Here is a 17,934-nt window from a genome sequence, read left to right as displayed (position 1 = left end):
CAATCTAGGAGTCTTCCCCAAGGTTGGATCAGAGATCTCTTCTCTTCCCTCTCTCTGACATCTCCCAAGTGTTACTGACTCTCTCTGGGCAGATGAATCCCAGATCCAAGGACCAGCCTCCATCTCTCCTATGGAAGTCCAGGAAACAGCTCACTGTCTTTGCTTCAAATCCTCCCTCTCCTAAATGTGCTGGAGGTACCGCCATCACTCAGTCCCTGAGGCTCCTGACATTATCTCCGTTCCTCACCTTCCTCATCCCAAGTCACCAACCCAACCCATGACCCAGCTCAGACCTAACCCACTTCAGTGCAAGACTTTGTCCCTCTGGCCTAGTTCATACAAAAGCGTTCTCTGGTCTCCCTGCCTCAGGCCTCTCACCACTTTACTACCTCCAACAAACTGCTGCCAAAGCAATCTTCCTTCAGCTCAGGCCTGGCCATGTCAGTCTCCTCCTCAATCACTTCTATTAGGTCCCTGTTCTGGGATTTAAGAGAACACTTGCTCTAGGGTTGATCAGAAACTCTGTGTCACTTGGAAAGCCCTCCACCCCCCGCTCTCCACCACTCTTTCTGGTCTGACTGGATATCGACCATGATTACACCGAAGCCAAACTGGTGTTCTCTCTGTTCTTCAGACCGCTCCCTCTCCCACCTCCCTTTGCCCCCCAGGTGTCCATCATGACTAGACTCAACTCTGTACTCATCTTCACTTAACAGATTCCAAATTCCTTCAAGTTGCAGCTCCAGTAGCTCTTGCTACACAAAACCTTTACGGATCTGCCCCTTGTTCTCTTGGCTATCGCCTTCTTTCCCAGCAGACTTTGTATTTGACCACTTGGGATTTGCTGCCTTTTTTATTCCATATATACTTATATATGTGCTCGTTATCTTGCTCATTAGGATGCCAGCCCCGCACAAGAACTGGTTCGGTCTTGTTATCTGTGTCCTCAGTGTTCAGCACAGTGCTTACCTAATATAAATGCTTACAGACCAGTTGAATGACTATTCTCATCTTTGCTTGAAGTTGCCGAGTATCAGAAAAGAGATGATTTAATGGAAAAGCCGCACCAAATTCTTCCTGAGGTCTCTCTTTTCCATAAAGGATACTGGTGTATAAGCTGCACAGGAGACGGTCCAAACGTGCCATGAAAACGTGCTCTCGTTACCTTTGGTCACATCACCAACTCTTGCTTTTGCCTGTGCAAGGAACTCGTGGGAGCCTTTGCTCCACTGGCCTATCCTTTCCTCTTATCCTCTGGTCTTGTTTACAGAAAGAAGGTCAAGACTGATGTGCCTCAGGATCATGGCCATTCACCAATCTCGGGACCAAGAAAATGCAGTGAGATTTTTCAGAACTATGTTTCTAGACAGTCTAAAACCTACCAAAGCTCAGTAACAGAAAAACAGGTCAGGAGTCTGAGGTATAGTATACATATGAAAACCAAAGTGAATCTGAAATGGTCACATAAGGAATCCCATGATCATAGAATCCTAGATAGGAAAGATAAGGCAAAAGCTCTTTACTAAGGAAGCCACTTTTTTCTTATCTCTGACTCAGTTTTCAACGGCTTACAATCCCGCTTCTGATGAAAGTCTCAACTGAGATTATTCTCTCTCTAAAGTCCAAAAAAGGGGGGCAAAAAACCCCTCTATGGCACCGGGCCCTGCTGCCACCCTCCCCATGGATACACACTTCTCCCTCTTTCCCGTGATACTGTCCTCTTGGGGTTCCCTCATACTAGTTTGACTCCCTCTTTTCCATGTCTTGCAGCAGCAGCATCCTTGGCACGATCCCTGGTGGATGGGCTCTTTTCTTCTTCTACATTACTTGATGATCCCAACAGAAATTCAACTGTCACGGATTTCTATGCAAATGACTCCCAAATCAGCACATCCACTCCGCACATCCACTCCGCACATCCACTCCGCACATCCACTCCTGACGCCTCTTCTGAGATCTAGTCCCTCTCCAACAGCTTGCAGAGTCCGCCACATGCATTTCAAAACCCACATTCCCACAGCAGGTTTTCAACCCACTCTTCCTCCCAATAACCCTTACCTATGCCAACTCTGACCCAATTTCTCCAGTCTCCCAGTTCTCCAACCTTAGTTAGTCAATTCTTCATTCTTCCTCCCACTCCTTCCAACCCCACAGCCAACCAACTGTCTAATCTTGGTGAATCTAACTCCCTTTCTTCACTCACATTGCCAATAAGCCGGTGGGAACCTTCAACCTCCCTTCGCTGGGATTACCGAAATAATTTCCCCCACTAGTCTCCTGACATGCACTTTCTCCCCATTCCAGTTCAGCCTACATTGTAACTGCCAAACAGAAGGTGCTAAAATATAGGCCTGATCCTGTTACTTCCCTGCCCAAGAAGCTTCAGAGGCTTCTTTACTACTGTAAGTGCTTTGGGGAAAAAGGCACACATACACTGTTGGTGGTGGAGGAATTGGTCCAACCATCCTGAAAGAAATTTGGAACCGTACCCCAAAATGTCACTAAAATATGCTGAATCTTTGACTTCCATAACCAGGCCCTTACCCCCAAAGGAATCAAACAAGAAAAAGACCTATAGATCCAAAAATATTTATATGTTGAAAATTAATATATACTGAGCAGTAATTTTAATTAATTATTTTATTGATATATAATCATATATTTTATATTAATAATTATATGTATCAAATATCATTATATTTATTATTATATATACTCTTTTCTTAACAAGTTAAAATTGGAAACTAATGGCTGACCTCTTATTGGGGAATAGCCAAACAAACTGCACTACAAATATATGACAGAATACTTATTATTCAAGAAAAAATGATGAAATAGTTGCCAAAGAAACTGGATCAACTTCTAATAACTGATACAGACCAAAGTGAGCAGAATCTGGAGAACAATTTCTACAGTTTGGACCACAATGTCACAAGAGAAAAACTCTAAACAACACACTCCCAGCCCAAAAGGGTTCAGGTGAAGCATGGTATTCTCCTTCGGATAAAGATTAGATCAACTTAAGATGCAAAAAGACATTTTCAGACAAGGGCAATCTGGGAATTTGTCTTACCAGACTATGTGGCTATAGATTGAGGGCTTTATTTTTTTTTAATTTGTTTTTCTTTTCTTATTAATTTGCTCAATTGAAGAGAAGGGAAAGGAACTGGAGAGACATAATTTGAAGGGGGAAAAAAGATCACAGAAACATTTTAAGCACAAATCTTCCAAGGACAAAGTTATTAATTAAATCATTCTAAGCATCTTTGCTAGAAAATTTAAAGGCACAGAAATCCATCTTGCTATCAAAATCCGTTTTCACTCATAGTTTATAGTATTCCCAAACAAAAGACAAACTTCCATATAAGATAAAACACAGTCACAAAGTTCAGATGAATTTTAATTTATCAAAAAAAGAACAATACTCGCTTAACGTTCAGCATTTCAATGAGAGAATATTTGTAAAGCGCTTAATGGTGTCTAGCACACAGAAGGCACTTGTTAAGTACTTGTTTCCTAGAGAATCATTTTCCTAAAAGCATTCAACCATCCTTCAAATTCTCCTCCTATGAATTCTGCCTTTTCCTTGGTCAAAGGTGAAATCGAGAAATGCTTCTCTGAGTTAATCAGAGTTTCCTCATTCTCTTGGCCTGGGTAACTTCAGGAAGACATTCTTCCTGAGTGATCATTCTCCTCTCTCTTTAAAAACTGGATAGGACGTTGAGAAAAATTATATAAAAATGTTTTATGGCAGCGTATTGCTTTGGAACTTACAGTAACGTAAGGTTTCTCAAAGTGGTCCAGACTAAGGTAATAAGTTAGGGGGCACGATGGATAGAGTGCCGAGTCCAGCGTCAAGGAGACTCATCTTCCTGAGTCAAAATACGGCTAATCATGAGACCCTGGAAAAGTCACTCTTTGCCTCAGTTTCCTCATCTAGAAAATGAGCTAGAAAAAGAAATGGCAAAACCACTCCTATATCTTTGCCAAGAAAACCACAAATGGGGTCTCCAAGAGTTGTATATGACTGAATAACAACAACTTCAGTCTAAAAATGCTTTCTAGAATGATTTGGGGACAAGTAGCTTAAAACAGGTCCTAATAATGACAAAAAGCTGGGGGAGAGTTTGGTGAGACAATCAAGATTCAAAAATGGCCTGAGAATAGACTGGAGCAAGGAGCAAAGCTGACAAGATAAAATGCAAGGGGGATTCTGTGTAAATTTGTGTGTGTGTGTGTGTGTGAGTGTGAGTGTGAGTGTGAGTGTGCTTGTGTGTGTGAGACAGAGTGTGTGTGTATGTGTGCGCTCACCCACAAGAGTGTTTGTCACATGCAGTTCACATTTGACCTGAGAAAGCTCTATGAGTTTTAGCAGACATTAATCTCCTAGTGGGAAGTTTCCTCCCCAAAAGTTAATGCCTGATCAGAGATCCCAGGACAAGGGAGATGGCCGTGGTTCCATATTCTGCACTGGTCAGAGCCCATTTGAAGAGAAATATAGGAAAACAGGAAGGAGGCCAACTGAAAAGCCGAGGAGATGCCGAGGAGGGGCACGGGGAAAGGGAAGGATGCCACGTGGCGTGAGTCGGAGCTGAAAAGATCAAGGGTGGTTGACCTGAAAAGGCCGAGGCCAGCAGGGACGTGGCCCCACGAAAGGCGAGCTGAGAGCAGCTCCCAGAGCAGCGCCCATGGGGAGAGTTTGGAGCAAGGCAGATTCCAGCTCCGTGTCAGAACATCCTCCTAATTAAGGGTGTTCTGCCTTGGGCAGAACCAAGCCCCACATCACTGAGGGGGCAAGAAGAAACTGGCTTCCAGCTGTTGAGCTGGCAGGAGAGGAGACAGGCGGCTGCTGCTGGTCAATGCTCCCCAATGGGCCTTCCTGTCTCTCTGGGCCCTTTCCCTGTCCTCCCCAAGCGGAACTGGGATAGTCACTCATCTCCCAGGACCCTCCCCCCGCTCCCTTCAGCTCTCCAAGGCTGCAGGCAAAGGGAGAGGCTCCCGGGGAGCCCCCTAAGCCAACAGAGCCACTCGGTTTAAAATAACACATTCTCTCCAGTTACCATAGGGTTCTTCAGATTGACCGCTGAAAAAAAATACCTGTTGTTTGCTTGACTGAACGTTTAACAGGCAGCGAAGTCTTTTAAGATCTGAGTAGTCCCTAGGATAAAGAATAACAACAGAAATTTAACAAAACAGTGTCTGTGTACAACCACAAAGGTCACACCCCGGCTCCTGGTGACATTACCCCCTGGGACTTGGCAGCAGCGCAGGCTGGGGTGAGCTATGTGACCCCGGGCGACTCTAACAGCGTTTCCATTAAGGAGCCAAACTTGGGGAACTGGTTCCCTTATCAAGGAGCGACTGTGGAGCATCCCCGGGCGCAGGATACTGACCTAGTGCTGACTCCTTGTTGCTGCTTCTCTGCTGATTTTTCTGTGGTCTTCACCTTTTTGTCTTGATCAGGCATTGTAGAACATCAATGCCCCAGGATTAACATTGCATTCCTTTAAAAGAGAGAGGAAAGGAGAGAGACAGAGACAAAGACAGAGAGAAGAGAGAGAAACACAAAGAAAGAGAAAGAGTGAGAGAGAAGAAAGGAGAGACACAGAGAGAGGAAAGAAAAAAAGAGCTATATTTATTTGTCTACCAAATAATTCAAAATAGCAAAATTAATTTAATAAATAAAAAAACAAGTTTTATCCCAAAAGAATACAAAAACTTTCGAAGCACTATGTAAATTATAATATTAATATCCCTACCAATTTGGATTTATTTTGTGTATATTGTGTAACAGTCTCTTAACACGTCTGGGATTATAGGACGGTCCATGAAATTACGCTACCCAATGTTTACAGGAAACTGAATGTTGCAATCCCCCCACATCACCTGCCACCACCTGCCCATAGTATGAGCCGTCTCTTCATTGACCACCTCCAGGCGATTGAGAAAGTGTCTAGACTACCCACAAGTTAAGAGACGTAAAAGCTGAGAACCAGAACACCTGGGTGGGCCCTCTCTCGCTTTGCTTTCACAGGGAAGCCCGGCAGAGAGCTGAGAGTAACATATGTAAATATTCCTTTGGAAATCCTAGAGCTCGTCTGGTCCTGGGAGAAGCTGTCCTGGGTCTACACTGCCGAAGTCCTGGGGAGAAGTGGGCAGGCCCAACAGCTTGGGTCAGATCCTCGTCTCAGGAAGTGTTAGGGAAAGGTCCGCTCACATTTCTGAATTTCTTCCCATTATGTCTTGGCCAGATCTGGCCCTGTGATCTTGATGGAGCTAATGGTTCCAGCATCCAGCTGACCCCTCATCTGCTGCTATCCAGCTCATGGACAGTTTTCTGGTAAATATACTATGGGGAGAGAGAAAGGGCCATGACAACAATGTCAGCCCTGCTGAGGATGAGCAACAGAGACCAACAGTGTCCCTAGACTGTCTACTGACTCTCAAGCCTTTTTCTGGGCACACGGACTTTCATCCCGAGATATTCGAGCTGCTTCTCTCACATACTTCCTCACCTGAAATATGGCACGTCTCCCTGAGTCACCCTGGATCCACTTCTTCCAAGATTATGGCACTCCAAGACTAATGACCACAAAATCTCACCAGAAGATAGCGGTCATTTTAAAAGCAGGCCTTAATTTCATGGAGAAGTTTGGACTTCATGGAAAACTGGGCTATTTATTTCCCAGAGACAAGTCATTCCGCTCTCCAGTTTCTCCTCCATTCTAGGCCTGGCTAATTATCTAGGTATAGTATATGTACAAGCTCTAGGTGTCCATATTTATACACACCATGTATGTATGCACACACATATATACACGCATGTCCATCCAGTTTCATGCCATAGTTTGGACAAGAAACATCCACTGAGACCAAGGCCTGTCTGAAGGCTTCCAGAAAGCTGGCCCAGGCCCCAGGTACTCGGTTTTTCCTGTGTGGATGATTAATTCAAACACATTGAAGGGTTAGAAATCTCATCCCGGAAGCCAATCAACATGGCTACAATCCATTATCACCTCTGTGCAAATAATTCTCAGCTCTCTCTTCCCAGTCTCTCTCATAGTGTGTCCAAGTGTCTACCAGACATCTCGACCTTAATGTCACATAGATGTCAAACTCAATGTATCTAAAACTAAAGTCATTACAGTTCCCCCAAAACCATCCCTCTCCCTATGACTTCCTATGACTCCCTATGACTACCAAGGGAGCTACCATCTCCCAGTCCTAATTAGCCCCACAATCTACATGTTATAGCCTTGACTTTTCCCTCTCACACCCCACTGTCCAATCCATCGTCAAACCCAATCATTTCTACCTTGGTAACGTTTCTCATACAGACTCCCCGACACCAAGACCACCCTGGCGCAGGCTTCCATCACCCTCTGCTTGGACAAGAGCCCCCAGGGTTACCCTCCCCACAGCAGTCACACCACTACTTAAAGCACAAATCTGACCATGTGATATCACTAAATCGATCGACCCCAGTGGTCCCAAATACAAAAAGTGGTTTGGCTTTTAAACCCCTCCTACTCTGGCTCCTTCTTCCCAGCTTTCTGCCTTCCACATACCCCTTCTTTCCATACTCTCTCTCCAGCTATAGCTGTTCCAAATGCATCGTCCTCCAGCCTAATTGCAAGTCCTTCAATCTCTCCTCTCAGAACATTTCCCTGCCTTCCACATACCCCTAGACCCCGGAACACCAGCCTCCCAACTCCACCTCCTGACTCAGAGCATTTTCACCAGCGCTCCCCAGGCCTGCAACAACCCAACCCCGCCCTCACTGGGCTTCCCTCAGATCTCAGCTGAAGTCCCCCTTCCCTAGCCCTCCACAATTTCAGCCAGTGCCTTCTGAGACTCCCTTTCTCCCATCTCTATCTTGTTTGCACATAGTCTCCCCAGTGCAGACTCCAAAGTCTTGTGGAGAGGGGCTGTGTTTCACCTTCCCTTTATCCCCAGTGGTCGGCACTGTGTTAACCCCTACGAGGCACTTAAATGCTGGCTGGCTGTTGCTCGCTACCTGCCCACTTCTACAGATCTTCCGGGACTGGATAAATGTCATCATCAGAAGGGAGCATGGGGAGGACTTCACTGTTTATGGACAAACATACTCCCCTACTTTTGAACTTGCTTGATAGTAATAAATGGATAAGACAGACTCAGTTGCAATGTCTTTGGGGGAATTTTGTATGAACAAGCAGACACCTTGTTAGAAGAGCATTTTGAAGGCAGGGGTACTTAACCTCCTTTATATCATATTCCCCCAAAGCTGAACACAAGCAGAGGAATAAAACCCTGATGATTGGGTCTATTACAAATTCATCTCATTACAAGTAGACCTTAATGCTGCACAAAATCCTTCTTTCCATACTCTCTCTCCAGCTATAGCTGTTCCAAATGCATCGTCCTCCAGCCTAATTGCAAATCCTTCAATCTCTCCTCTCAGAAGATGACTCTGCCTCTTGTTTTACCAAGAAAGTAGGAGCCAGTCCCTTTATGGCCTCAATTCCATCACTTCCCATATTTATTTGGAGCTGCCTTCCTCTCTCTCTCTTCAGACTTTTATCATCCAACTCATTTGTTGTTCCTTGCTCATTTTATTGCTTACACACATGTTCCCATGTCTTGGATCCTTAAAAAATCTCAACTATTCTCTGTAGAGGGCTGAAACTTTGGAGAAATATATTTAAGGCTCAGTATGATTGATTTAGTCCTACAACAAGGTATTAATTCAGTGGAATTGATAAGACAATGGTTATCTAGTTTTACATGTACTTAGTATTTAATATAGTTCTACAAGATTGACACCTACGATGATATACTTATAATAGAATATAGGAGCCAACAAGGACTGGACAAGAGACATTCACTCCATCTCCCGCCACTGTGGTGGCTGGCTGTCCTCCTGCTTCTCCCATTGAGACCAAGGCCCGTCTGAAGGGCCTCCAGAAAGCTAGCCAGGCCCCAGGTGAAGGAGACAGACCGTGAAGGAGACAATAAAGAATGTGGACTTTATTCCTGCCTATTCTCATGGTGATTACTCTGTTGAAACGAAGGCTGGTCCCAAGACCTCCAGAAAACCAACCAGAACATTACATATTGGTGCCTGACTGTGGAGCTAAGGATTTACAATAGGCAGTCCAGACTAACATGATCCTGAGTTCAGTGGAAAAGCCTCCATGACCCAGGAATTAGGGTAAGTACAAAATTAGACAAGAAGAAAAACTTTGTAAAGGGCTAAACTAGTGTTTTAGCTGAAATGGGACAAATGTTTACAAAAGAGCCTTCTCCATCCCAAAGAAAGTATATAGAAAGCATAGTTAGACTAATAAAAAACCAAGGTTTGATTATAACTTGGGAGCAGATCATTGGACTTTTAGAAACAGTACAGTACACATATCCTTGGTTCTCTATGGAAGAAGAATTAGAGCAAAACGAGTAGAAGAGCAACTAATTGAATATTGCAATGATAATGGTCCTGATTCGATTCCTAAAGAAACATTCTATACATATAAACAATACAATCAGCTTTAGGAAATTGAATAAGTTATAGAATAAGGAAAAAGAAGAAAGTGCAGGAGGGAGAAGGTACTGATAAAACAGCTGAAAAGCATGAAGAATTAGGCAAGAAAGTACAATGCTGATGAAATTAAGGAATAAGGTGCTTCACAGCAGGAGACAGTAGGGCATTCCCCATCCCCTGATCTATCCCCTTCAATTAACCTTCCATGAGTGGTGGGAGAAGGAAGAGGGGGAGGGGCAGTGACACCACCAGCATCACCCATGAAGCAGCTGTATCCATCCCCTATGACAAGAATACAAAAGGCTCTAGTCAAAGCTAAAGAAGAAGAACAGGATATATCTGATTTTAAAATAAATGGATAAAAATGTTTGTGGCAGCCCTTTTTGTAGTGGCTAGAAACTGGAAAATGAATGGATGCCCATCAGTTGAAGAATGGCTGAATGTGGTATATATTGTGGTATATGAATGTTATGGAATATTATTGTTCTGTAAGAAATGGCCAGCAGGATGAATACAGAGAGGCCAGAGAGACTTACATCTGTAAGGGCCCTTTAAATGGGCGGACACAGTGCATCGGGAGATTGAGGCCCAGAAATAATTTCTGTGGGTATTAGGACTGCCCTTGGGCGGGATCCTGGCCATATTGAGATAGCTTCGTAATGGGTGACTCTCTCGCTGATTGGCTGTGTGTGTGACCTCACAGGCCCTATGTAAGCCCACTGCAGGCAGCAACCGCCCTCTTTAACCTCGTGCTGTTCACCCTGGCTCCTAGCCTGGGTGGCCAAGCCAAGATGGGTAGCCGAAAGAGGTAAGGATTTTGGTAGTGAACACATGGGTCTTCTGACCAGGTGTTCACCAGGGAACCAACAAGTCAGGGCATCAGTTAGGGCATTATGTGAGTAGGTATAATAAAGGCTTTTAAGATTACACGTGGTTGTTCTTGAGCGCGCTACCGGTTACTAAGCTATAGATTCAAGAGATTGTGGCCAGAGACCTTAGAAGGCCTCAGAGGAGGCGAGCCGGGTAGAGCTCACACTGCAAAGGACAGTGGTCAAAGGTACTCTGGTGGGTCTAGGACAGACTAGTAATTGTAACTGCCAGGAGAGCACGTTACAAATGGCGCTCAACGTGGACGCATCAGGAATTATCAGGTTTTGAAAATATTTAATATTCAGAATTAAGATTCTGAAAGATCCGGTAGAAACGCCACTTAAGAGGGAAGACAGAGAAGCAATATGGACCCAGGTAAATCTGGGATCAGGCTCAAGGACACAGCTGAACATAATGCTTATTATATAAAGAGGTTAAAGAGCCAGATGGAAGATCTTTTAACAAAGATCACCACTGAAGAACAGCAGGAAGCTTGTAATCAAGCTCCACAAAGGCTATCCCCACACCCAGTAAATAGAGCTAGGAGAGGGAGCAACCTAGAGCTAATGCGATTGTATGACAGTAGAGAGTATAAAATGCCACAGCAAGAGTTGCTGGAATTGCAGGTTAAACTACAGATGGAGATAGAGAAAGAAGAAAAAGCTAGGTTACTACAGATAGAACAGGAAGAGTTCAAACCAGTGGCTGAAACTAAGGAAGGAAATAAACGAATCACATGGACTTCAGTTGTAGAAATTCTTCTTAGCGTTTTGTTGGTTTACCTTGTGCATTGTTGTTTTAAGGAATTTATTGATTACTCTTTCATTGAGAAGAAGTTTAGTTCTTTTTATGTGCAAAGCTCAGGTTTGATTTTAAATCAGCCTTTGGGGAATTTTCCAATTCTTCTTCCCTCTGCCTCACCTTCTTGGGCCAAGGGAGAAGGGGGAGGAGGAAAAGGAAGGGCGATAATGCTATCAGCACTGCCCATTAATCCATTCAAAACTCCTGTGTCTTCATTTCAAAGGACAGGAGTAGGCTTTATGCCCCAAGGCAAAAAGGAATTGTGGGGTATTGAGTATAATCGGAAAAGTTTTAAAAATACAGTTCAGTTAATTTCTAAGAAACCTTACAGGGATAAGACCTTGCAGTTAGAGAGAGTGGAGTTTTATACTTGTAAAACTGCTAGGGTCGTCTTTGGAGAGTTGGAACTCCTCTTTTATTACCTCGTGGATTTTCCACTTCCACAGGTGGGCTTGATTTCCCAACCCCCTACGGGTACTTATAAAACAGTGTTTATGTTTAGAATGGGTTGGAAAATTGCTATTTTAATCACTAGAATAAATAGACAGTGTGTGATCTTTGACCCAGGAGGAAAAGCGATATCAGATTTATTGATTCACACTCCTGGAGTACAATTCGGTATCAGAAACTCAAAACTTTGATTTTTAGGCAAAAGAATTCAGGGATATAGCCGAGTGTTCTAGTAAAGTCATTACTGCACAGACTATCCCCAAGATCTTCTCTTCTAAACAAGAGAAGGGAATTTTGGGATATGTGATTGCTTACAATTTTTAAATTTTGATTTTACATTTTTAAACATTTTTGATTTTACATCTTCAAAGTATTTTGATTTTACATTTTAAGGTTATTTTGGTTTTATATTTTTAATCTATTTTGGTTTTACATTTTTAAATTCTTTGCCTTTTACCTTAGCAATGCACTTCAGGCATACACAGAAAGTGCAGCTAAGTGACAGACTGACTTTTGTCTGACTTGTTAATCTTTTTGACAACAACTTTGTTTCCACTGTGATGTGGAAAGGCCTGGATGGCATTTGGAAAGGCCCAAGTTGGGCTCCAGGGACATTCCTTCCTAGGTGCAGATCCAGCAGTAGAGTTCATCCCCACCAGAGACATTTGTAACCTGGGGATCCAAGAGAAGGACCAGACAACAGTCCAGAGGGACCAGCCAGATGTCCGCAGCCCTTCAGACGCTGATGGCAGCGATGCCCCTCCTGACCGTGACCAGAGACACCAGACACAGTTCCAGTGTTGCAGCTGAAATGGACTGTTTTGGGTGATACGCAATATAAAGACTGTAAATGGACAATGGGCCTGCTTGCTTCTCCCGTGGCCACTTGCCATATGGTGGCCTGGGAAGAGGCTTTGCCCTATGCTTTCTATTGAAGGACTATGCTTTTAAATTAGTGGGTGAAAAACCAACACACCCACCTGCCATTGTTATTGAGACAATGTTACTGGACATGACTTTGCTTATGTGCACCTGTGAAACTAGAATTGTTCTAGAATTGTGAAAAGTGCAATTGAGAATTTTGATAAGCTAGAATTGTTCTAGAATTGTGAAAAGTGCAATTGAGAATTGTGATAAACTAGAATTGTTCTAGAATTGTGACAAGTGCAATTGAGAATTGTGATAAGCTAGAATTGTTCTAGGAGTGTGAAAAGTGCAACAGAAAATTGTAAGAAACTAGAATTGGTCTAGAACTGTGATAAATGTAACTAGAATTGTGACAACCTACCTACTGATATTTGTTAACTAGAATTGTGATGTTTTACCTTGTTGACTTCCCACCTCAGTGTTGACATCCTACCTCATTGGCATCCAACCTCTTTGGCTTATTATCTCAAGTATGACTTTGATGAATGGGTTGAACACTTGGGCCACTGTTGAGCCTGGTTCTCATTGTCATACTTCTGTTTACTGATCTGCTGCTTTGTACCTCCTTGGGCATAACACTGTCATCTCATGGATCAAGTGAACTATAGCTGGTGCTAAAAGTTTAGCTTGGTGAGATGTGCGGTTCCCGCAAAACAAGAGAAAGGGAATTGTAAGGGCCCTTTAAATGGGCGGACACAGTGCATCGGGAGATTGAGGCCCAGAAATAATTTCTGTGGGTATTAGGACTGCCCTTGGGCGGGATCCTGGCCATATTGAGATAGCTTCGTAATGGGTGACTCTCTCGCTGATTGGCTGTGTGTGTGACCTCACAGGCCCTATGTAAGCCCACTGCAGGCAGCAACCGCCCTCTTTAACCTCGTGCTGTTCACCCTGGCTCCTAGCCTGGGTGGCCAAGCCAAGATGGGTAGCCGAAAGAGGTAAGGATTTTGGTAGTGAACACATGGGTCTTCTGACCAGGTGTTCACCAGGGAACCAACAAGTCAGGGCATCAGTTAGGGCATTATGTGAGTAGGTATAATAAAGGCTTTTAAGATTACACGTGGTTGTTCTTGAGCGCGCTACCGGTTACTAAGCTATAGATTCAAGAGATTGTGGCCAGAGACCTTAGAAGGCCTCAGAGGAGGCGAGCCGGGTAGAGCTCACACTGCAAAGGACAGTGGTCAAAGGTACTCTGGTGGGTCTAGGACAGACTAGTAATTGTAACTGCCAGGAGAGCATGTTACATACATCAACTGATGCTGAGTGAAACGAGCAGAACTAGGGGATCATTATACACTTCAACAATGATACTGTATAAGATGTATTCTGATGGAAGTGGATAACTTCAATATAGAGAAGAAGCTACAGGAATAATGATCAAACAACTGGCTAAGCAAAATGCTAATGAGGTTTGCAGAAGAATTATATGGGGACTACACAAAGATGCTCCTTTGGAGGAGATCATAAGACACTGTGCCACAGTGGGCACAAATGCTTATTATACCCAGACTATGATGAACATGGAAAGACAGGGTCCCTCTTGGCAAGGGAAACTCGTCGATGTTTTCAGTGTAGTAAAGTTGGACACCTGAGAGCCCAAAGTAGATATGGAGATAAGAGTGAGAGGACAGGATGGGAGAACAAGACCCAAAACCCCATGTCCAAAATGCAACAGAGGCTTCCACTGGGCCTCAGAATGTATATTGACCCAGGGAAATGAGAAGCAGGGTCCAGCTCCAGGGCCCAGGCAAAAAACACTTGGGGCCTGATGGCAGCCGAGATTGCACCCAGAGAGTCTTTTAGAAGTTCAATACTCCGATATGAGCAATCAGCCAAGAAGCAATATGATGGGATAAAGGGATTACAGTTGGGGAGAATACAGGCTTTTTAACCCAACAGAAGGAAAGTGTCCAGTGCAACCAGCTCCAATATAATCTCCAGGTGATGTGGAGAAATCCCATAAGTGGTGAATGAAAGGGACTAGATAAATTAACTGCTTGGGGGAAAGGGTTTGCTTGTATCTCTACAGATAGAAAAGGAATCAGATTGGCGCCAACAAGCACCTGGAAAGACATAGAAAAAGAGAAAAATCTCAAAACAGAGATGACCTAAGAAACATCTGACACTGAAAGCATGACTGATGATGAAACTGTTTGTAGGACTTCAAAATCCGCAGGAATCGTTGGTTTTCCAGAGATGAAAATGTGTTTATAAGACTGTTGCAGAACTTCAAAAGATCAGGAATTATTGGATGCTCTGAGACATGATAAAATTGTTGCAGAAATTGAAAACCATCAGGAATCATTGGATTCTCTGACATATGATGAGACTATTGTAGGACTTCAAAACTTGCAGGAAACACTGGGTTCCCTGATACATGAAGTAATGGACAATAGATTGGTTTTGGACTATTTCTAGGACTTAAAATTCCTCACATTGATTCATCGTGTTTGTTACATCATTACTAGCCTGTCTTATAATATATGTGCTTGTGTAATACCTCCCATGTTGATGGATTTATGTATACCTGTTTCAAGTGAGACCCTCAGAACCCCACTAATGTGGTTTGACTCCCCATTTCCCTTTGGTATTTTCATCTCCTTTCCTGAGAAGTCAGAGAGGGCATGATCACCTCCTTTTTTGGTGTTTTCACCCCCTTTTCTGGAAAGTCAGGGAGGGCGTGACCACCTCTGTTCTAAAACATAAGAGGGAGATGCAGAGGGCTGAAACTTCGGAGAAATATACTTAAGGCTCAGTATGACTGATTTAGTCCTGCAACAAAGGTGTTGACTCAGTAAAATTGATAAGACAATGGCTATCTAGTTTTACATGTACTTAGTACTTTAATAGGGTTCTGCAAGATTGATACCTACAATGATGCATTTTTTTTAGCATGGTTCAGTATGATTGATTTAATCTTACAACAAATAATGGTTTCCTAGTGATATAATGATTGGTTTATACTCAGTGTGGAGCATATAAGCAGGGACTGAGAGCCACAGAGGAGAAGCGCTCTAGAAGCTCTGAGGCTGAGACAGATTCATTCCATTGTCCACCTTTGTGGTGGCTGCAGGCTGAAGCACAAACCTTTGGACTTAGATTCATTTACTTCGTCTCACACCGCCTTGGTGGCAGGTTCTCTTCCTTCGCTTCTCCACTGAAACAAAGATCAGGAAGGCCTCCAGAAAACTAGGTGAGCCCCAAGTGAAGGCGATAGGACTTTAAAGGAGACAATAAAGGATTTGAACTTTCACACCTGGCTGTACTTGTGATTACACTGAACTGAAATGAAGGCTGCTCCCAGAGATCCCAAGGAAACCGAACCATTCATTCATTCATTCCATCTCCCACCACTGTGGTGGCTGGCCTGTCCTCCTTCATTTGTCTTCTGAGACCAAGGCCTATCTGAAGGGCCTCCAGAAAGCTATCCCGAGCCCCAGGCAAGGAGACAAGACTGTGAAGGAGACAAAGACGTTTGGACTTTATCTCTGGGTAGTCTTGTGGTGATTACTCTTGCTGAAATGAAGGCTGATCCTAAGACCTCCTGAAAGCTAACCAGAGCACTTTAATTCTCAATTAAGGTAGATTTAATCATTGTCTTTACACATATGATATTTAAATAATGAAGGTCTAATCGATCTACTGAATTACTAACCCAATGTTACCAAAGCCCTGTTAGGTATTCCCCCCTGAACATCTTCAGAGACATTTTTAAAAACCAATATTACCCAAGAACTTATAACCACAGGACTTGTAAATTCACTTGTCATAGAAATGTCCCTGTTTCTACTGAGGATCATCATCCCCATAATTCCACTTTGCAACATCTCTCCTTGACCCCCCCAAGCTAAGATCTCAAGGATAACTCTCTGGTCTTCTTCCTCCCACTTACTCAAATATCACATCCTTGGTAAGAGCCTCATCAAACATCTATGACACTTTAAAATCATAAGGATGATAGAATGGAATCCCCAGTCAAGATATAAAAAGCTCTTAATAAGTTGGAAAGGCAGGGTCAAGTCTAATCAAACAAAATACAACAGGGATAGATGTCAAGTCTTATACTGGGGGTCAAAATGATTAGTTTTTGAAGAAGAACATGGAAGATGCATGACAAGCCAAAAGCTTACTTCACAGAGATTAGGGATATAAGTGCACTGGAACTCAATGAGTTAATAATGTCAAGAGTAGTAGAAAAAAAATGGACTATTAGCCAGGATCCCCACAGGCCTAATGTTTAGGATGAGTGAGTTAGTGATCTCAGTGCAGATCACACCGGAGTTTGGCACTTGGGTCTAGGTATCACCCTTTGGGAAGAACACCGATGAGTTGCGGAGCGTCCAGGGTAAGGCAGCCAGGATAGGGAAGGCCCTTGAGGTCACCAAACATGGAGGTCAGATAAAAGAACTTGGGATTTTGAGCCCAGGGAAGAGGAGACAGGTGAACATCGGGTAACCTCCAAGTTCTATCTGACCCTGAACCACCATCCTGAGGGAGATCGTGAGTCGTGAGGGAGGTGAACAAGGCCCACCTTGCCTGGCAATGTGTCCCACTGAGATGGTATCATAAGTCTGGAGGGACCCAATCAATGGATTTTCATGATTTTCTCTGGCTTTGTTCAGCAACAAAGGCAGTGGAGAATGGGAAGAACCCAGGGCTGGGCCTGGATGGCTGTTTCTTGATTGAAGTCTTACATATTATTACATATGTATTACATATCACCCAGATGTGTAACATCTATAAATGGAAAAGGAAGAGAAAAGGGCCAGAGGATAAGTGCTCTGGTTGGGGGATAGGAGGTAGACGTATCCAGGAAGGTTCCCTGGAGGTTGCCACTCTCACACCTCCCACACCAAGGCAGGGAAGGCACTGATGGGCTAGCTCATGCTGGGGTGGCCATGACCACTCCATCCCAACCTCAGTCACAGGGGAACACAGATGAAGAGAAGTGCCTTGGCTCCATTTCCAACCATGCAAAGGCTTATTTATTAGCAAAGACATAGGTCACGGGGCAATGTCTTGGTACAAGGACAGCCCCCAGGCCTCTAGACTCCAATCATGGGCAGGGATGGATGGTCTCCACATGGCTGATCTCTATCTGAGGCTATTGAGTCATTTCAGTCGCTCTTTAGAGATCTCACTTAGGGTTTTCCTGGCAAAGATACATCTCCAGCTCATTTTACAAATGAGGCAGACAGGGCCCAGGGTAACAGAGCTAGTATGAGAGGCTGGGTTTGGACTCAGGAAGAGTTGCTGTCCTAACTCCAACCATGGCACTCTAGCTGCTCCTCTCTTTGTCAAAAGCAGCTCAATTCCGGTTTCCTGGCAATTTTTCCTGGTCCTTTCTGGAAGACGTGCCCTTAATT

At 43.8% G+C, this 17,934-nt stretch overlaps 1 protein-coding gene across 4 annotated transcripts in view; it reads right to left on the bottom strand.

Moving 5' to 3' along the window:
• The window catches only part of NEK10 (NIMA related kinase 10), a 223,887-nt gene that overhangs the window by 194,487 nt on the left and 11,466 nt on the right, over window positions 1-17,934 (bottom strand). For all 4 annotated transcript variants that reach the window (XM_074268058.1, XM_074268060.1, XM_074268059.1 and 1 more), the window contains exons 2-3: window positions 5,394-5,504; window positions 5,098-5,158 (exon numbers count right to left, since the gene is read on the bottom strand). In XM_074268058.1, coding sequence (XP_074124159.1) covers window positions 5,098-5,158; window positions 5,394-5,467 — 135 coding nt within the window. In that variant the 5' untranslated portion in view covers window positions 5,468-5,504. The remainder of the gene's footprint in view (window positions 1-5,097; window positions 5,159-5,393; window positions 5,505-17,934) is intronic.

This window comes from Sminthopsis crassicaudata, chromosome 5 (genome assembly GCF_048593235.1).
Source record: "Sminthopsis crassicaudata isolate SCR6 chromosome 5, ASM4859323v1, whole genome shotgun sequence".
Taxonomy (NCBI): Eukaryota; Metazoa; Chordata; class Mammalia; order Dasyuromorphia; family Dasyuridae; genus Sminthopsis; species Sminthopsis crassicaudata.
This window is presented reverse-complemented; position numbering and strand designations above follow the sequence as displayed.